General features: G+C 38.9%; 2 protein-coding genes across 3 annotated transcripts in view; one reads left to right on the top strand and one right to left on the bottom strand.

Moving 5' to 3' along the window:
• The window catches only part of INVS (inversin), an 84,392-nt gene extending 81,680 nt beyond the window's left edge, over nt 1-2,712 (top strand). The window contains 1 exon segment of the mRNA XM_029083547.1: nt 2,597-2,712. Coding sequence (XP_028939380.1) covers nt 2,597-2,712 — 116 coding nt within the window.
• Nucleotides 2,713-3,762: 1,050 nt separating this feature from the next.
• Nucleotides 3,763-21,493, bottom strand: part of TEX10 (testis expressed 10) — a 54,115-nt gene continuing 36,384 nt past the window's right edge. Inside the window, exons 10-14 of one of the 2 annotated variants that reach the window (XM_010162215.1) lie at nt 20,599-20,732; nt 8,778-8,858; nt 6,434-6,615; nt 5,201-5,411; nt 3,763-4,002 (exon numbers count right to left, since the gene is read on the bottom strand). In XM_010162215.1, the coding sequence (XP_010160517.1) occupies nt 3,889-4,002; nt 5,201-5,411; nt 6,434-6,615; nt 8,778-8,858; nt 20,599-20,732 (722 nt within the window). In that variant the 3' untranslated portion in view covers nt 3,763-3,888. The remainder of the gene's footprint in view (nt 4,003-5,200; nt 5,412-6,433; nt 6,616-8,777; nt 8,859-20,598; nt 20,733-21,493) is intronic. The other variant, XM_010162216.1, reaches the window with a different exon arrangement.

The following is a 21,493-nucleotide window of genomic DNA, read 5'->3' as shown; positions in this document are numbered from 1 at the left end:
AGCACAAGTATTTACAAGTCCTGTAGAAGTAAAGGGAGTAGATCACTACATGTGCCAAGAATTTCCACACCTCTTTGTTAGAAATACACAGTCTAGCATATAGATGAAAACTTGGAAAGCCAAAGTTACTCATCTGATCTCTGCCCTTTTTTTTCTAAAAAGGTACAATGGAGATCCTGTGCTGTGCACAGAGCCTCAATTATTTCATAGAATTTTACTGGCAGTAAATTTGAAGGCCCTAACAAAATCCTGCATTTATTTTCTGCTTAACTGAGAAGCCAGGTAGTGATGACCAGGTCTTTCCTGGGAAAGCCTTACTTCTGTTTGCAACTGAAATTTTACGTAGGGAACTGGTTTTGGGGCAGTAGGGTTGGCGTAATCAGGACTGTCAAGCTGTGCAGACAGACAGATGGGGCTACACCACATAAAACAGAATGGCATCGAAGAAGAGAGATTGTGAAAGTACTACCAAGGTCATTAAAGGCTGGATCCATGTGGCATTGACAGCTAGCTTAACGATGAAGTTAGAGTACATGGTTGTCTCTGCTACTACTTTTTTACTAAATGCCATTTTTAAGGCTTTTTGAAGTGTATTATGGACTTACTCAGGGATGGGAGCTACAGGAATGGCAGCCCTTCACCACGTGAAGATTTAGTGCCTTGTTGGACCTCATTTGGGCTCCATGGTTGTATCACATGTAGTTCAGAGGCAGGCCACAGCTAGATGGCAACAAAGCAAATGCTTCAAGGAGACATTAGTTCAGGTAATTTGCAAAGGGAAGTAAAATACATTTTCCAACTAGTTGAGCAAAACTCTTAAGTCAGAAGGAAATCTGACTGTAGCCTTATCCTTGAGTTAGAATTGTAGGTGAGTTTCTGCCTCACTCAGAGACAGAGGCTTTTTTCTTCCACTGTTTGAAAACTGTTTTAATTAAGAGGCATGGCCAGCCAGGTGTTTGATTGCCACCTCTTCAGGCAGATATGAATCTAAATTTTAAAAAGAGCTTTAGCAAATAATGCTTCTTTTCGTTTAACTTTTCGGGACAACAGCTCTCCCTGTCTTCTGAAATAAAAAGGCTTTCTTTTGAGGTTTGAGTGTCCTTTGCTTTCATAACTTGGTGACGAATAGGATAGTGATAGGAACTCTGCCCAGTTCCTTTAGAACACTACCTACTTTTATTCACCTAATAGGAGCTCAGGGAACTTTAGCCCTTACTTAAAGACAATAACATGTTTTTCATCTGACTGCCTTTGTGCATGACAACATTACGTTTGTTGGAAAAGTTCAGAGCTGTCAGTGGCTAATGCCAGATACTTTGTTTCTGACGTAGGTGCCTGGAGTAGGTCAGAATGGACTGTTCAGTTTGATTCTTCCCTTGCAGAAGGTACAGCTGGGAAGGTGAAGACTGACTGTCAGCCCCAGTTTCAGTGTTCAGGTAGCCAGTGGAAAAAGCTCGCAGCGACAAGTCTGTAACAGGGCCTGGCACCAAACTCAGTTAACTTACTGGCATAAGCAGAGCAGAGACTTTGGGAGTGGGGACACACAGGAGGTACTGAAAGGAAATGTCCCAGTAAGCAAGGGGGGGCAGAGGGTGACAGAAAAGGAGCGTGTGATGGGATATACAGACAGTGGGCAGGCACTTGGAAATATTTTGGCAAATAGGGCCTTTATGGTTGTTACAATTAAAACATTTTAGAACCTGACAGTTGGGTTTTTTTTTTTTAATTAAATAAGTACCTTTTGGCAGTTCAGTAAATGGCATTTAAAGAGGCTCTCTGCAGCAGGCCAGAGAGATAAACCCATTTTTTTGTTTCACTTTGGACATTAAAGTGTGTTTATAGCATTGTAAAGGAGGAGGGTTTTTTTTGCAATTCTTGGCATTAGAAAGACATCCCTCAGATGTGCTGGGTTCACCCCCTCAATGAAATGCTCAGCTCTGCACTTAGGATGACCCTTTCTAGAATGGGAACAAGCACTGAGACACTTGCATCCAATCTCTACAAAACCAGAAAAGGAAAACACATCTATTATCTGTAGCACATTACAGTTAAGAAAGAACATGGAATGAGGCCAGACTCAAAACTGAAGAGAATGGTCAGCTGACACTCATTTTTGCTTCTAGTAATTCAGAGTACTTGCTTTAGCCCTGGACTAGTAGGGGACTACCTCCTAGAAATGACTCAGTACCAAATGCTGATAAATATTGCTCAAGAAATATCTCTTGCTGCTCTTCAGCAAACTCAGCATTGTGTTAGTGACTGACCTGTCAGCCTGGAAACCTCCATTCATTTATGAGGGTACATCTCAAGATAAGCTCCATTATTCCAGGCTGCATTACACACATGCAGTAGCAGTCTATGTAAGCTGTACCAGGGGCCACAGAAGCTGAACTCTTATTTACAGACAATCAACAATGAGACAAGCTGTACCAGGGGCCACAGAAGCTGAACTCACAGACAATCAACAATGAGATAGCAGGAAAAAGGCATGTTCTTTTCCTGCTAGATTCATTGTTCATGAAATCTAGAGCAATGTAGATTAAACTTCTTTTTATCCATTAGACTTACTCATCAAAACAATTTTGTTCTTTTACAGTAAACAACCTACAGTGTGTTAATTTGCTGGAGAACATGGGAAAATCAAAGCAATTTTCATACAACATGAGATCAACCACTGCTGCAAAGTCAAAAAATACAAGACTCAAGCACTAAGCTGAACTGAATGCTTGGATTTTAAAAAGCACATTCCGGTACAACTGTTGTTTCATAATATACAAGTCATCTATAACATATTAAACTTGAACGTATTTTCAGTATTGTATTATCTCAGCATTATGTGCCAAGCAGAATTCTATGGAGTTGAACTCGTTTTATTTTGTGTACAAATTAGTTTTTAAATGCAACTGTTAATTTATTTACTGACAGGATGGAAGCCGAATTGCATTTGGAAACAGAAAACGAAGCACTGAGCCCAGCAATACAGTAGAGTTGCAGGGGCTGACGAAGTTTTCTGTTGTCCAAAGCAGGAATTTCGAATGTGTTCATCCAACGCAGTTTCAAAGGAGAGGGAAACTACTAAAGCTGTAACAGTTCTGGAAGACTGCTGTTCAGTTTCACCTCAAAATTATTAAATGTATTTCAAAATCTAAACAGGAACAGAAGAACAGCCCTCATGCTCCACTTCTGTACTAAAGAAACAATTGTTTCTTAGCTAGCTCTGGAGTTGGAAGGAAAAGTAAAGATGTTGGTAAGAAACACTCAGTAAATAAATTGCTTTCCACAGTCGATGGAAATTGTTAGGGATGTGTTTTCTACCCTTCAAGATTAGTTAATAACATGGAAAAACTGGTGATATTGTTATAAATGCACAAAAGGAGTTTTTACAGAAAGCAAGAAAAGTTGGGACCTATTCTAGAAGAAAACTTGTTCTTATAAGAGCTTTGGAGCTGCCAGCGTACAGTATTTACCCAGCACAAAGTATTTAAAAATATGAACTCAGCAAAAATAAAAAAATGTTACTTCAGTTTCCAAGTATAGTGTTTTCTATATTTTCTTCTAGTTGGTATCACATAATACTAATTTTTTAAATTAGTATGATGCTTTGAAATAACAGATGATTGGAGTCAATGTAAGTCTCTTTCTCTGCAAGCACTTAAGCTTCAAGGAGAGTGGATTGTCTTTAACACCTCCCACCGTGGTCACCACATCTACTAAAACAACATCCAGTCACGTCTGCTTGCTTGAAAAGAAAGGCAACAGAGGTTTGCAGTTCTTTGTAAAATTTTTATTCTGTTTCACTTACAAAAAAATTGACAAGCTTTGTTCCATCATCTTCCATTCAAAACTAAATAGAAGTAAATGCTTTACAATAAATGCAGTTCGACCTCTTTAATATACCGCGTTCACAGGGGCAGGTCCCTGGGGATGAGAGGCAAGGTAGATGTTGAAACAGTAATGGAGATCTGTTAGCCACTGCTCTTGAACTTCACCACTCTTCAGTGTCTAGAAAGAAGGGGAAAAAAGGTAAAACTGTTTCACCAACAGCACTTGCACAGCTTCACTTTGTTTTTGCAGTTAATCAGGTGTGTTGTTACAGGTACAAGAGGGCCTTGTTCACCTGCACACAGCCACATTATTCTTCTCATTTATTTATTTCAACATAGTATGTCTGTAAAGCCAAAATGATAAAGTGTTGCCACTTGGTACACTAAGTTGGTGTTATATTATGAAGTGCGTGAATCACACCAGACGTGATTTCCTTACTCTTAATTACAGTGGCTTGCTTACTTTCCAACTCTGCAATTTATAGTCAATTAAAATGCAAATGAGCATCATACTACTAAAGCAGGAGAGCTCTATACCCCAGTCTACAGGAGAACTGCTACCAACAGAGCAACATAGCCCACTGCCCAGTAGTTCACTCTCCTTAGCATTTATAAGTGGTTAAAAGACCCCAACAACAACAAACACAACCCACCCACAGTGGAACATCACAGAAACTGGCTGAGGTGTGTTCAACACCAAAGGAAACCAACCACCTCAGTCTCTGTTAGAGAACTTGCACTATACTCTCTCCTACACCTGCTTTCGCCACCACCGAGGTTGTGTTTCTGGGAACAGACCTTTTAAAAGCTGCTAATGGTTATGTGTGGCTTAGGTATTCACACCTGGGAGACATACAGACTCTGCGCTCAAAACTATTACGAGCTTTGTGCGAAGGCAGCATCAGATTTTTTTCTCTAGAGAGAAACAGCTGTAATAACCTCGAAACCACTGGAATGTCGACATGAACAGAAACGCTGGGTTTTGCAGTATTTGAAAGATAATATATTTTGCACCATACATATTTAAAAGAGTTTATCTGATTTAATAACGTCTTCCTACACTTATATACCCCTGCTCCAATGAACAGGACAGACTAGTTTCTTATTTTGGGACAGCTCTCCCCCAGACAGGCTGCCCAGGTAATCTGCTTACAGGTGTTTTGTTAGGAAGCCAGCTGTTGTCCAGAACTGTCTCATCTGTGCAGTGACCACAGCAGCTTGGACAAGCAGCAGCCTTCTACACAGCCTGGACTTCCAAAACAAATCAGAGACAATCATCACTTGTGTTTTGCTGAACACCTGCTCTTCCTGTTTGCAATATTTTTTAAACCTTGTATACCCTTGTAATCTGTGGGAAACAACAAGAAGTTTCATACCATGATGTCCTTGATAATCTGTTGCACCAGAAATTCATTAGTGATCATATGGCTCCTGAGCTGACCATGTTGCATCAGTAAGCGAAGCAACTGAGCAACAACGGGCAGTTCTTCCCGACAGATCCTGCTCACTTGCAGACTCTGCAGCATCAGCCTCAGTAATCGTGGCAGGAGTGCTAATGCAGAAATGCACGATCCCCACAGCATGTCCCTGAGAGGAAAACAGAACAAAGACTGTAGTGATCGAGGACAGGTATTTCAAGCACACTTCTGTGAACTAACCTCAGAGCTAGTGCCTCTCTGAATTCAGGCATGCCAATTGCCTTCACTGTAATTACTGCCGAAGAAGAAAATTTGTACCAGAAAATGCTGAACTTGAAAATATTCCAAAATCATGTACAGCACTGGAAAAAAATTAAGGTTCTGCCCTGGAGCTACAAATGTTGCTGAGGCTCTTACACAGAGTAATTTCTGCTTGATGCAGCTGGGAAGAGGTTTTTGTTTCAGTCATACTTCAGGTGCACCTGAATCTTTATTTAAGACCAAAAAAAAAAAAAATCAAAAAAAAAATCAAAACAATCAACTTTTTGTGATATGCAAGTCATTAAATACAGTCAGTGAAGGAGGATCCTGCCTTTAAAAAACACGTCTTAAATTTTAAATAAGCTTTGAACAACTTTCCTGTATATGGAACAGTTAGAGGAAAACTCTGAAATTTAAACTGTTTAAAGACATTTCTGTTATACAGGTAAATAAACTTATTTATATCTGGTATCTGTAGCTTTTGGTTTTTTAAATCAAATGGATTTGCAGTCTATAAAGTGATGCCTGAAAAGTTTTGTTAAAGCTGAAATATCAAGTCAGTTAAGAGTACAAGCTTATAAAGCCAAATCCTTTACATGTTGCTTTTCAATGTATCTAATGAAACAAAAGGCTAAAGCTAAAGATTAAGGTATAAATATCCACCTTTCTAAAGTCAGGATGGTTCTGACACCTAACTAGAACAATTTGAGATGAAACCTTCTTCCGTTATTGTTTTAAATAATTCCAGCTAACTTTGCAGTTGTTTTTCTTAAATCCAAGTACTGTTTTGAAGTAAGCAAAAGACAGAGAGCAAAATAAATTAGGAGGATTTTTTCTTTGGTGGGGCAGGGGGTCCTTTCATTTTACATCTCTGAATACTTGTGGGTATAAAGGCAGAGACAATTAACATGGTAAGAAAAGCAGTATTACCTTTTCTGTACATGTTCTGCATCCTCCTTGTCTAAAGTTAGCAGAAAGTACAGAAGACTGTAACAACAAGAGGCTAAGAACTTGTGCAGGTTTTCACTTAGGATGCAAGCTTGATCCAAGAGCTTATTTATGGCACATAGAACAGACCCAGCTGTGCTATCGGGAATTACAACCAATCCGACCTGTATTAAAACAAAGAAACCCAAGTTCATCACTTTATACACAAGGTTTTTTGCTGGTGTACAAGCACGTCTAGAGCTGAATGAATCTCCTTCAGATCATGACATATATTACTTTGTTTCTGTTCAAGTTCTACACACTACTGCATTTTTTCAAATCCCTGTTTTCCTAAGAAATTGCCACCCATACCAACAGAAGGTTTAACTGGCATCTTCATTCCATCCCCTCTAAATAAACACTCCTCTCAAACGTGGGGGTTTTTTTCTATTTAACACCAAACAACAAAACAAACCAACACTGCTTTGAGCTTTGCTCTGAAAGATTGTACAGGCACAAACAGAACCTCTTGGACAGAACAGGTCTTTCCTTTTAAGCATATATCATGGGACAGAGCAGCCCTTCCGTGTCTTGAATGGCAGTGAGCAGTCACTGAGGTAGAAGGAAACTCAGATTTAGTCTCCAGAAAGAAAAGCTTCTACTGGATCATCATCAGGGTGAGTCTCCTTAGAAATCCGACAGGCTCAACAGTAATGAGAGCAATATGAGCTAAGTCAAATTAAAGCTAATTAAACATATAGTGTGCCCACAGCTGGGGTGCCACTCTGCTCTTGTTATGATGATGTAAAGATTTTATAGGCATGATAAATAATTTAGAAAAAAAATCTTTTTGGGGTAGAGGTAGTGAATTAGAAAGCAGTTTAAATTTTGAAGTGCTATTGAGTATCCTTGATTTTTGTCCTGTAAAGCTGTAAAAAAAAATTTCATGCATTGTTAATGTGGCACTATTTATCTTATTAAAAACCTAATTGAAGGAGTTTTGGAGTAACCTAATTTGCTTACCTGCAAGCACATTGTTTTAAGCTGACAGAGGCAGCTGGTTCACTTAACAAGGTCAGCTGTTTCTTTTAGAAATGTTTAGAGAAAGATCAATAAAGTAGAAGCTACAGAAATGCAGAATGCATTTCATTGGTATGATTACTCATGAGAGGTAAAAGATAAAGAACAATGATGGGTTCAAACTTTTAAGTACTTCCAACAGAAGACACAAGGTGTATTTCAAGGCCACGAGTACAGGTCACTGTCCCAAGCTGACCCTGCACCAGGCAGTTGCAGAGGGAGAAGGATGGTGTTCCTGCGTGACAGAACATGGACTGCAGCTGTCACCAAGACCCTGCTGAATACTACAGGACACTGAGGCACTACACAGTAAGCACCAATAATGATGTTCCTGACCAACCACAAACAGGAAATAATGCTAGTGAGCTAGACAGATGTCTGCTTAAAGAAGCATCCTAAAGATCAAATTAGCCAATGCTGCTGATGAAACACAGCAGTCAGCCAGCCTGGAAGATGATGTGAACACAGACGTTTCAATTTATACAAGTCCAGTAGATGAGACTGCTCAAATAAGTTCCCTTACAGGATGTTGGCTACACGGTGCCTTCCTTCCCAGTTAGGTGTCATCATCCAGTCAGAGATCCTGGGCAGCATCTAATCAACTATAAAAATGCCACTTAGCTGTTTGATCTCAAAAGAACACTGCAGCAGAGCACATCAGCTGATTTAAAACTTGTGACTTAAGTCAGCACCCACCCCCAAAAATCCTGACTACAGTTATAGGTAAGTCACTCCCTATGGAAGCTTTGGTTCAGTAATTTTTCAGTAGGGCTCCATCCAGGGAACTGCATATACTGGTTAGATCACAGGACAATCTCCACAGGACAGACAGGTGCTCCCTCTTGGCAGGCAGCATCACAGGTAACTGCAAACTCTGTCCCTTACAATTCTGTTAACCTGCTCTGGCTTTGCCATCCCCATCCTCAGCTCAGGGAATGGGAAGGATTAGAAGACAGACTGTAAAACTCATCTGAAGCTGCTGGTTGCTCTTTTGAAAAGCAAACCAAACCAAGCAGCCTTTCACTGACGCCTGTGTGGGCTTGAAAACACGCTGAACTGTCCACAAATCAGAGCAAAAAAAAATCCGTGTAAGTTTGGATACCAACAGTTATCAGATATTTTTTAAAACACCGCTGATCTTGTTGAAAACTTCTGCAAATGCTGAAATTATATGTGAAATATATGGAATAAGTGGATTTGAGTCTTAATAAGCCTGTTACAAAATTTACCACAAGGAAGTTAACCTAGAAGACAAAATTGTACTTACCAGGTATTTACAGATGCCAGTCTGGATAATGTCAAAACACTGACTTTGTGAAGGTATAGTGGACAAGCTGTGACAGATCATCTGTTTTAATAAAAGAAAGTTATATTTAAGTACTCTAAATGCAACCAGCAATCATTCACTGTGCAGTCATACTTTGTTGACAGACGTAAATACAAAATACCTACAGGAACACATAGCAGCTTTGTCTCAAAGTATTGATTCTTTACAGTGTGCAAGAGTAACATTGTCAAGGTAAATTGTTCAGTGTTTAAAGAGATGACAGCCTATACCATTAGCTTTTTGACAGTGCCTTTCTTCATTTTACCTATGTGGTAAAAGTAGAAGGCCAAAAATACTCTTATCCAGCTACAGCGCCACACTGAGCCTTCACTTGCCTGTCCTTGGAGCGAAAGAATTTCAGAAAACAACTTCACAAATAACTTTATAAAGCATGAAACAGAGGAATCACAGTAAAACAGGACACAAAAATAACACAGCAAAGAAGAAAGTAGCAAAGATCCATTTCCAACTTATTTTCCTCTACACTGCCAAAAATGCCATGTTCAAAGATGATACAAAATGTAATATGACAAAGGGAAATCTTGTTGTATAAACTGCCAAAAACTTGGTGCTTACATAATCAGGCACTAGCAAACTGTATTAGCTGCCCAGAGGCATAATGGAAAGAGGTTTTAAATTTAAAAAAAAAATCCAACCCAAAAAACCCCCAAACAACCTGAAGACTCAAGATGTTCATTTTCTAGTGAAAAATATATGGGTGAGAATGGCCAGGTTGGGGGGTGGGGGAAGTTGACCAAGACCCCCCATGAAATTCTATATGGCTCCTAGATAGGATAAAGAAACCAAAGCTCTAGTAGAGCTGCTAGTAAGCTGTAGTACAAGTTTAAGCAGATGGCTCTGTTCCTCCTTTGCTTCCCATCTATTCCAATAATTTGCAAACTAGTCAGACAGCTTAGATATCTCCCTCTGTTTATATTCACTGCTTATCCCACCAGAGTGGCAACTGAAGCCTCCAGAAAGCAACGTGCACAGCATGAGTGTGTTATTAGACCATTTGCAACCACAGTGTCCTGCTAAGGACAAGAAAGATGGAAGAACCAATACATGAGGAATGAAATCTTCTGTTTGTGCTTAAGGGGATCGGAAAGACAACAGCAAGATCAGACATTTGAGGGAAGGAAGAATTTAAGTCTCCAAGTTTCACAAGATTCTTAGGTAAGCAAAAAGCATTGGTCTAAGATACCTTGCTGACTGAAGAAAGAACTAAAGAAAACTTTCACAGAATGATCTGACTCGAGGGATTACATTCTGTGATAGCGTCGTGGTTTTGAGACTTAAGTTGAATCAGGGCAGGTCAAGACACCTAAACAAGAGATAATAACAAAGTAGAAAACATCACCCATGTTGTGTCCAAAATAATAGTCCATAACATGTCCAGCTGAAGAGAAACTCCAAGAAAAGGAAATCTCAGGAAAAGAACCGTTAGCTCAAGGTCCTTTGGTACAAAAACTCAATCCTAAGTAATGTGGATACCACTACTGGTTTAATCAGAAATGGCCAAGCAGTAGCATCTGTGGTGATATAAAAACTTGCTCAGCTTTTTTCAAAATTACATGCCACATGCTTTTAGTCCTGCTTAAGCTGGCAAAATCCGGGAGATCCTTAACACATCTGCTTGACGGAACATAATACTGTCAGGACACTGCTCATGTTAATCAGTATTACAGCTGTAATTGTGCAAGTATCCTGTCTGACTAGTAGGATTATTTAAAATAAAATTTAATAGATACTTTTACACTGAATACCCTTATTTTTTAAACTATACATGTATTTAGTAATGTAATAATATCATTATAACTGTGTACTCCACCCTAGATATGGTACTGCTTCTGCACAGTGCAATTTGAAAGTGATAAAATATTAAGTACTCCGGAATATTCCCAAGAAACACTCTCGAAATATCTGCGTACCGGCAGTGTCAAGGAATGAAGTCAAGCTAAGACAGAGGTTACTACTGGGGATTGTCATGTCAAGGACAAACTCTGACGCCAATCTGACCTAGTATTTTAACGAGTAACACTTACACAAAAGGTAAAGCTACGTTGATGAAATCTGTCAGCTGAGAGCTCAGAGTTGAGAAACCCTGCCAAGACAAGAGGATTGGACTAACCTATGGAAAAGATCGCATGGATTTGATGAATAACAGAGACAGAAAAAATTCAGTGAAACAAAAGTGGTAGGTTATGCACTTAGAGACTAATAAAAACTTCTGCATGCAGCTAGGAGTTTTAGCAGTTGGAAAGGAGGAGAAAATTCTGTGCATAACAACTGACCACAAGATGGTTGTGATACAACCATGAAACAGGCAAATGTCACTTTAGGATGAAAAACATAATCACAATAGAAATAATCAGAGTACTGATTGTCTGTTCAACACTACTCCATAAGACCCTGCTTAGACTATTTCTGACATACTGTGCAACACAGGAGTCACTCATTGTCAAGAAAGGTAAATTCAAACTGAATGGGCAAAGAAAAATTGCACAACAAACAGAGGTCCTCCTGTCTTACGGGTGTCAACAGAAAGAACACTTCTAGGATGGCAAAACTATACTCAAGAAGGGATATTATTCTCACTTATAAATACAAAGAGAGGAAAACTGCTGCAGGAAAACAAGTATAACCAAATAGCAACAAAAGATAATGATAATTATAGCTGGCTGGGAATGCAGATGAGACAGAAATTAGGAAGGATGATTATGAAAGGGGAAATGCAGAAGACTTTTTTGCTGCCAAGACAGAACTCAGGAATTTTACAAACAGGGTATGACATATGCTTGTGAGTACATGACACTAGACACAGAATTCTACAGATCCCTTTTAATTCAATACATACCCACACCAGGTCAAGAAATTAAACACTTTGAAGGCAAATCCCCCGGGCCCACCCAGCAAACTAAGGTTTCATTATTAATAAAACCATGATTAATATTTCACCCTTAGGACTACATCACTAGAACAGGACCACCAGTCCACTGATAGTTCTCATTGAGAACCAAGGAACTCCTCGAGATGACAAGCTGTAGGAGTATTTTGTAACAGATACAATTTACCAACACTCAGACTCTTCCAGAACTGGCAAGGAAAACGGGCACCATACCACTGAAGAGCAGCATACATGCTTAGAAGGCTTGTGGTAAAGTGCACTGGCAAGTTGAGTTTTTCAACCTTTTAGATCTTTCTGACCCTCAAAATAGCACAGCCATTCCCTACATCCAGTTCTATCTTCCTACAATTAAGTGGGAGTGGCAATCTTTTTCAATTCCATAAATTAAATCCTGCTTGCAATGGCTTTCATAACAAATGCCTGTTACACAAAGTGAAACTGAAACGACATTAGACATGGAAATGAAAAGCACAGAAAACTTAATTATCACATGAAAATTAGTATTTTTCCTGACAATTTAGTTTCCTTAGGCAAGGGTTTGTACGATGTTTAATTTCCATAATAAAATGTCACAGCTGATTCATTATTTTACATTTGATTAGCATTTATCACATTTTTGGCACATTCATAGATTTGTTTTGGACTAAAGCCAGAGGAGATTTGTTTCAGAGTATTACTGAAGTGAGTGGACAGAGAAAGAGCATTTCTGATCATAGAAGGGTTTTTACATCTTTTTGAGATAAATATTTTCTAACAGGTTTGGCTTAGGTTTAGAGGTTTGGGGGGGGGGGGGGGTTTTTTTTTTTTCTTTTAAATCTTGTTTAAATCTCTATTTGAATAAATTAAGCCAAAGAAAGGCATTATTTTAAATATGGGGATTATCTGTTAGCATTATGCAGCAAATACTACAGGCTCTGTCATCCATTGTCAGTTTTTCAACCAAACCTTACTGATCAGACAAACCCAACTACCCACCATACTCATGAGCCACACAACTACAACAGCAGGTTCTCTCCTCGTGCTTCAGGAAATTGTTACTATACTGGGCCTCCTTGAACGACTTACTGAATACACACTCCAACTGTAGCCACCTCAAATGGAGAAAAACAAACAAAAGGCTGGAAGGCAGCCCAGGAGCATTCCCTGGGCTTTTTGGAGATCCTGACACCATCCAGTATTTTACTCTAGTCTTCAAGTGTATGAGTTAAAAGCATTTTTGCTGCTGACAGTCAGCCTGACTCCTAATCCAATCTGAAACAGCCTTTCAGAGCTCTAACGTACAACCAGAGGAATCCATCAGTTCAATATCGCTTACCTGTAAGATGCTCTCAACTCCAACATCCCAAGGCAGAGTTGGGATGACTTGAGGAAGCCCAGTCTCAGTTCCCGCGCCAACAAGAACAGGCACAAATGATGAACCAAGAATAATGTTTTGTTCATTATTTAACTGTTCCCACTCCCTAAATCACTCAGTGCTTCCCATAATGGGATAGAATTGTGACTCAAAAAGCCTCAAGGGAAATATTTTATTGGCAACTCGCCAGGGCAAATCTGCGTGTTATTTCAAGCTTAATCATGCTGTCAAATACCCCTTTTCAAAGAAAAATACTCACCTTCCTCTGAAGACACAAACAAGTGCGAGCACAGAAAGGAACCAAGCAAGCAGGAAAGATAATGAATCAAGTATTTTAGCAAGTCACTCTGTGGAGTCAGACCAAAGACAGCTCAGACGCCACGGGAAGTGATTTTATTAAAAAGAAAGTTGGCACACACCAGACACTATATCCTAACGTGAACTTTAAAATATATTTTTCAATTCACACTGACATCCACCTCAAACATGGGTAACTAAAATGTAACAGGCTGTTCTGCAGTCAATTCCCAAGCCCTTGTGAAATGACTGTTCGAGCGGGACTCTATCCAGTATAACATGTTACCGCAGAGCGGAGAAAACCAGAAGTTTTCAGGTGATGTGGCAGGCAATGAAGCTTGCCGTCTGAAGCTTGGCCAGCTTCCCCCAAGCACCCTAGCTTATCAGACAGTGTACTCCCCTGACAGGTGCTGCTTCTCTTTCTGAATAAATTGATTTGACAGGGCAATATTAACAGTGCCCTGAGTTGTTGAGAAAGCTGTGTACAACAAGAGATCTTTGTTCATCTGCCTTGGCTAAGCTCACAGGGGCGGATGTGAAAGGTATTCCTGATTCAGTGACTCCAAAATAAAAAAAAAAAAAAGCAACACAAAAAACCCCACATGAAACCCCTACACAATCATAATAAAACAAAACAAAACCTAAGTTAAAAAACAGAAAAAGCCAAAAAGAAGAAACAGAGTCTGCAGGAGAACATTACATAGGTGGGCAACAGGGGAAAACAACCACTATGGGGCTAATTTTACACTCAGGGTAGCAAAACAGGAATACAGAAACGTGTTTAAGAATTACAAATGCTTAAGAACAAGTATTGTGCCCCACATCTTGACAGAGTACCTATTTCCAAAGATTTAGAAGATTACAAAACACAGTTAATGTCCAATTGCTGGCTCAGAAGAAACAGGGCAAGTGCAGCATACAAAGTCATCTTGCCATCAGTTGAACCTATATTGAGTCAACTAAACCAAGGGAAGTTCTCTTTATTTGCCACTGGACACAAACACAGGACTGGCAATCACCACTGCTCACCTCCAGTGCAACAATTTGATCAAGTGTTTAAATCTGGGTACCAGCAAGATTTGGTGCCAGGAGGCAGAGAACTATGGGCTAGTGACAATCCTATCTCACTAAGTGACAAGCATCCCTGAAAATATTATTCTTTTGTCAGTAAAACCAGGTTTTATGCTCAACAGCTAAGGTGCTATCCAGGAGCAGACGAAGCTGTACCTGAAAAACGGCACAGGTCTGGTTCTCTTCTCAGACCCATCTTATTAACAAAATGCAAAGAAAGGACACCACGAAATAGCTTTGCTACCCAAGAAGCTTTTGTTTCATCCCCTTGCAGCCACAATAAGCCCTTCTTTCACAGCTCTGCAGCTTCCTCACAGCTATAAAATGTCACCACAGCCGATTCCTCCTCCTCGTGGATGCCTCCTCGTCAGACCACACGCAGGAGGACAGTCAAAGAAACATCTGATGTACAAGTCTCTAAATTCACCTGCCTGCCCCTTCCCCAAACAAAAGGACTTGAAAACACAGAAAACCACACACTTGAGCAGCTAGCTCTTGTCCCACAAAGCAAACGTCTTTTTAAGCAAATGTCATTTACGTAGCACAAGTTAGGATGTGAATATACAGCATAATGCACAGTAACTGTGGGATGTTAACGTCTGAGCTCCCAGCTGTGAGATGTCACAAGATATGCTGGAAGCATATGATGCAGGTACAATGGAGCACTGGCCTGAAAATCAAGTTGGGTTTTTTTAGGAGTTTGTGCTTTGGTGTTTGGGTTTTGGGTTTTATTGGGGGTTTTTGGGGGATGGTTTTGGGGTTTTTTGTTTGGTTTTGGGAGGTTTGGGGGGTTTTTGTTGTTATTTTGGTTTGGGGTTTGTTTGGGGGTTTTTTTTAAGTTTTAGGTCTTAAGAAAATTATGGAAGAGACCTTTGAAAGAGCTTTATTCATTTTAGGAGGCATGACATTTGTTTATGTAATTTCACTTTTGTTTCTTAGGACTTGCATTACTTTTCAAGAAAAATCCATTTTAATTTCTGCACATTAAATGTGGATATGATGTAGTTTTACAAAACACTAATGGGCTTATACAGATTTTTTTTATCCTCCTTAAAAAGGGAAAAAATTATAGCATATTTCTAGTTCAGAAGGGATACTATTTATCCTCAGCTGCTTTTTTCTCCCCAATGTAACTCTAACCTGGAAATCTCAATAAATATGACAAGTTGAAATCTTAGAGGAACTTCAACTCAAAATCTACATTTTAAAAAGTTAGTGGGTTTATTAAGTATTAGTCTATGCTTGCAGTTAAGCTACAGCACTGCAATACCACCTTTTATTTCTCAAGACAAACATCCTTGCAGGACTTTTAATTTACATGCATTGATTTGCTCTTTTTATTGATTTGTTGTAATTTTTCACAGTGTATCAGTGCAGACAGAGCCTTCCCAACTCTATTTCACTTATAAGGTTTCTCTGGTTTTGACATACATTACATTAGTACATTACATTACATGCATCCCAAGGTTTTTGAATTCAAGACTACTTTTAAAAGCAGCTGATCTTCCTCTGTGTTTGCAATTAAATGTTTTAGAAGTTTTTAATTTTGAGGGCTTTATTTCTTCAAGTCAGCTATGTGCTCAGTATAACTCCAGAAGCTCAACTTCAAGTAGAACCTTCAAATTATCATATGCTTTCCCTTCCAAAATAATGAAGGGTCACAAACATCAAATATTACAACAGAAATTATCATGTATACATGGTTACCTTGTTAAACTTGTTCATTTCTGTCGGCACTATTTCATCTGATACTGGCAGAGCAATTTAATTACAGGGGAGTGAACAATATCACTGATAAATACTATAGGCACAGTTAAAATGAGCAAAGACTGAAGCCTCTTCCCTAAGGTTGCACCCATTTAGTCTGGAGTCCCATTTATTTCACCTACAGGGCTATGATTCTAAATAATTTGCTTTAATAAGGAAGATGTAATTTTAAGTAGTTGTTGTTCCAGAAAAGGAACCAAGGTTTCCAAATTTAACATATCTTTTAGACAAAATATGAAGATTAACCTTTACAGCTACACAAAATAGCATTTAAAGGGACACTTCCCTTAAGCATTGCTCCTTAAGTGAAAATCACCAATTACCTAAAAGCTTCCACAGAAAAATAACATGGCTTCAGATTTCCACTATACCAATTACCATTCTCTAAACAAAAAAAGTTACAAATATTAACCATCTCAAAACAGTTTTTGCTATAAACCACTTAAAAGTATTAATTCCTACCAGAAGTGCATTTGTTTGGTCTTTTCACCAATTACAGTCAGCCATAAGCTACCAAGTGGTTATATTAACTCTCCAAAAGTCCAAACTGCCATTTGAAAATGCCTTGAGTTGTTCTTTTCCTTTACACAACCTACTCCTCCTCCAGAGGCAGACCTTTCCTCCTTCTGCATCTCTGGCACGCACACGTTACACATTAAATTCCCTCTTACAGTTCATTACCATCAGAAATACGTACCACTTGCTGCACAGTACAGCTAGCCAGCGACAGAAAGCTGGGGCTGCCTTCCTCTGGATTTGAAAACAAAGTCAAGCAATAAGCAATAAAGTCAACAAGCTGTGGCCTCCTATGGATTCACGCCTGGGACCCTTCATCCCTTGCCCTTCTGTTTCTTCAGCACTATAACCCCAGCTGCTCCTGCCTCACGACCCCCTGGCACCCCACGGGCCAAGCGTCAGCACCTGCTGAGCCTGGTCCAGAGTGATGCACGTGCAGCTGGTGGCTGCCAAGCAGGATGCAGAAACCAAGTTATGAACTGCCTCATGCTAATCTAGTTTTTTCTCTTCCACCTGCTTATTTTCATAAAACTTATGGGCAACTAGTATTTGTAACTTGATTCTTTTAGCAGAGAGCAAAAAACTAGCCGATGGTTTAGATAAAACTAGTGGCAGAAGAGAAGAAAGATGACGATGGATGGACTAATAAGAATTTGATCACTAGTCTCATTTATCCATAGGAAACCAGGCTGTCAGATCCTAATTCCATCAATCCCTTACTTACTTTCATCCACAATGAACTATTTTTCCATTATGAGGACATCCTGAATTACAAAAAAGAATGTACAATGAGAACTCTTTTAAATTAACAATTCTCAACATAAAGTAGAGGCCTGATGCTGCCTGCACTGCAGCCAGTGGAGGACTGTTCTCACTTACTAAGTATTTTAAATTACTACAAATATTGTGCTTAACATTACAGCATCACCATAAACTTCTTTATCCAGCAAGGGAAAGCATGAAAGATTCAGCATTCAGAAGCTGTGCTGCTCTCCTCAGTTCCATCAAAAGCGTGACTATCTCAAGCCAAGCTGGGTTTTATTATTTCCTGTAGCATTTCTTTAAACAAAATAATTTTTTGTCACAGCTAAAAATATTCTGATTCTTAAATTGTGTCACATCTTGAACTATGCCCACTTGGAAGAAAGTGGTCTCCAAACGTACCTCCATCCAACACACTGCAAATAAAGCCATCATATCATTCTCTCTTTCAAGATATCCTAGAAGAGCCTCATGATTTGCTGTTTTCTTCTCCTCAGAGGCTGCAGCTCTGGGTTTTGAGGGGGTTTGTTGCTGTTTGGTTTATTTTGTTTTGAGAGGAGAGTAGCTTATTCAATACTTGGTGGAAACTACTCGCTCTACGAAAAGTATTCCTGTGCAACTTTTGCCGATATTGAACTGAAAGGTTTTTCCCAAGCCAGGATATTTCTTCCCCACCCCAATGCCTTTGGTTTTTTTTTTTTAATGTTTCAGCCTCCATATGCCAAAGTTTTTATGGACTACAATCCCCAGAATGTTTTCTTTACAAATTGAACATGAAAGGGAATACAGGTCAATATGTTTGAGGTTGGAGAATGGTACCCAACAAGGAAAAGAGAAATCCCCTAAAACTTAATGAACACAGCACTGTATTAGATATTCAAACACAGAGAAAACAGTCATCTAAAAGCCTAACATCTGACTATATTTTTTTAAGTGGTAACTTCAGCACAGTTTTGTTTATGTATCACTTACTAAATCTATGACTGCATCTGAAATCAAAACCATCCAAGTGAAAAATGAATGGAATCCTCTGATTCATAAAAGGAAGTGGTTGCCTTAATACTGATCTCTTCTCTTTGTAAAAACAAAGAAGTGTGGAACATAAACAGTGTATCCCACAGACCACTATTACCAGATCAGAGGCAAGAGGAAAGAGTATCTTAATTTTTCTCCAGTAGGAAAGAAAGCTACTGCAGAGATGCTCCAACTTTTCTGTCCATAAATTCCATGGGAAAAAAATAGCAATTCTAAGGGGAACACCCTTAACAGCACTGCAATACCACCAGTCCTTCCTGCAAATATTTAACGGGAACAGTTTGACTTGCAGCTCACACGTAAGTGTAACAACCCACCAAACAAAAAATACAGTCTCCTCATACCGGGAATCTCATTGTGCTCTAAACAAAAAAATAACAATGAAGAGATTTGTCGATGGTGAAACAAAAGTTCTGTTTTTCAGTAGGAGAAATTTTCAAAGAAGCACAGAATCACTGAAGTTGGAAGGGACCCCCTTGAGTTCCTCTAGTCCAATGCCCCTGCTCAAGTGGGGTCAGCTAGAGCAGGTTGCCCAGCACTGCGTCCAGCCCGGTTTTGAGTACGTCCATAGATGAGAACCGTAACGTCTCTAGGCTACTGATTCAAGTCTTTGATCACCTTCACTGTGAAAATGTTGCCTTGTGTTTAGATGGAACTTTGTGTGTTTTAATTTGTGCCCTCTTGTCCTGTCACTGAGCACTACTGAGAAGAGTTTGGCTCCACCCTCTTTCTTCACTGCCTCCCAGTAGGGATCTACACATTGATAAGATTCCCTGAGTCTTCTTTTGTCCAGGCTGAACAGTTCCAGCTCTCTCAGCATCATCTCATATGAAAAACGCTCCAGGACATCTATGTGTCTCTTGTACTGGGGAGCCCAAAACTGGACACTACTTCAGGCAGTGTCCAGTTTTGCACTGTGACTTTTTGCACTGGTGCATTCACAGAGGAACAGTTCTGTACAGGACAGGGAGAGAAAGCATTCTAGTCTTTCAATACTGGAGAAAGGAGTCTGGTGAGAAAATGCTTCATTGCTACCCAGAAGAGACAAAGTGAAAGAGTAGCTGCTCCAGAGGCCAACTGATTGAAGGCAGGATATCTAAAGATGTGTGTCAGTCACGGTACCAAACAACAACTTTGCTTAAAATACTTTTAAATACATAAAAGCAGACATTTGATGTATGCCTTGGACTATCATTAGTTTCAATAGATTATCACTTAAACTTTATGGATTAGCAGAGAAAAATCTACTATACTGCTTTCTTGAACCAAAAAGACTGCCATGAAAAACCAGAATAAATCATACAACTAAGAACTTGTTATACTCTTCTTTCTGCATTCATGACAGAGATTTCATAAATACTGTCAAATCAGCATGTCACTAAAACATGATTTCACACCTTAAATTGGTTTCTGGTGAGCTAAGCAATAAAAAGTCGAGCCAGAATGAAGACTAATGCAGCTGTTCTGAATAAAATCTGGTGCCTCAAATCCTTTTAGAACCAACAGTAAAATTAAGTTTTCAGGTCTTACGATCTTACAAGCGGGAACTGAATTCACTGTGAAGTTTCTAATCCCAGTAAATTTTGATTAAATAAGCATCAGAAGTTATTCTAAATAATCACCAATGCCAACTTAATATTACTCCCAAGTTAAAATCTCATTTAATGCAAGTGCTTTTTAATTAACAGTGGAATTTACTCTCAAAGAACACTCTTTATAATTAGTATTTTTATAATTAATTTAGATTTGAAAGCCAAAACATATTGCTGGTCTTAATCTTATTAGTGTTTAAGAATTTTCCACCCAGCCTTCTATCCATTTTTCCATTAATATTGTTTTACATACTACATGTCTGAACATTCACCTTTTAAAGCAGCTTTCTTCAAAATATTATCTGATGGTTGTAGAAAAGCACTGGCTATTTGACAGCTATTATATTTTTCATTCTTTTTTCAAGTCAACTCACAACAAGATTTAGGTATCCGTGGAAAAGGGACAGAGAGCACTCGGACTTTGTATGCTGTCATTTAGAATTAGCGTTGATGTATTACCTCTGTCACAGCCCAGTGGTGTAAAAACTGGTCCAGATCAGTTAGGTAAAGACGGACAGGTGAAAGCTGTGTCTGGCTAATGTGTGGTTTTCCTCTAAGGCCCTGGAGACTAGTCAACTCCTCTCTTGAAAACCCTAGGGAAAAAGAAGCAGTACAACAGTATCACAAAACAAGCCAAGCACTGTTCTACTTCAACAGCATCACTTACAAAAACTGTCTTTTAAATTATGCCTGCATAATATTATTTATTTTTTTAAAAGCTCTCGCTCGGTATTTTGAATTAAGTGTATCAAAATAGAAATTCTCACTTCTGAAAGAAAACAAAAATAACTGAAAAATCAATGGCATACCCATTTAAACTATAACATGCTATAAAAAAAACCTATAAGGGGCCAATGTTGTGCATTTTCAACGCATGTATCTTTAAAAATATTTTTTAAAAAAACAGGTGTAATGCAAGACAGTTCACTAAATGTTCACAAAAACTCAGTAACCTTCTAAAAATAATTTGGCTAATTGCTTCTAGCCAGGTATTACATGTTGTAGTAAAAAAAAAAAAAAAAAAAAAAAAGACAACTGCTCCAAAACTTTTGTTTTGCTTTTATTTTCTCAGTTATCAGTACAGCTCTCTCTCCATTGTTTTATGAAAAAAAGGTAATTTTTGAAAGCAAAGTAGTTGAACATTATGAATGACTGTGGTGACGAAGAAAAGACACTTTCTTTGTACCACGGGACAAGTTACTGGAAGACATTTCTCAGTAATATTATGCCATTTTAACCACTGTAATTTCCCAAAGGTGCATCACCACAGAGTACAACTATTTCTATATCTGAGTAAGAATATAGTGGCAGAACTAATTCTGCTCACATGCTGACCTTGGGCAGTTCACTTCGA

This window comes from Antrostomus carolinensis, unplaced genomic scaffold (genome assembly GCF_000700745.2).
Source record: "Antrostomus carolinensis isolate BGI_N321 unplaced genomic scaffold, ASM70074v2 scaffold12602, whole genome shotgun sequence".
NCBI classification, from domain to species: Eukaryota; Metazoa; Chordata; class Aves; order Caprimulgiformes; family Caprimulgidae; genus Antrostomus; species Antrostomus carolinensis.
The sequence above is the reverse complement of the archived record's forward strand: the minus strand, read 5'-3'. Positions and strand labels throughout refer to the sequence as shown.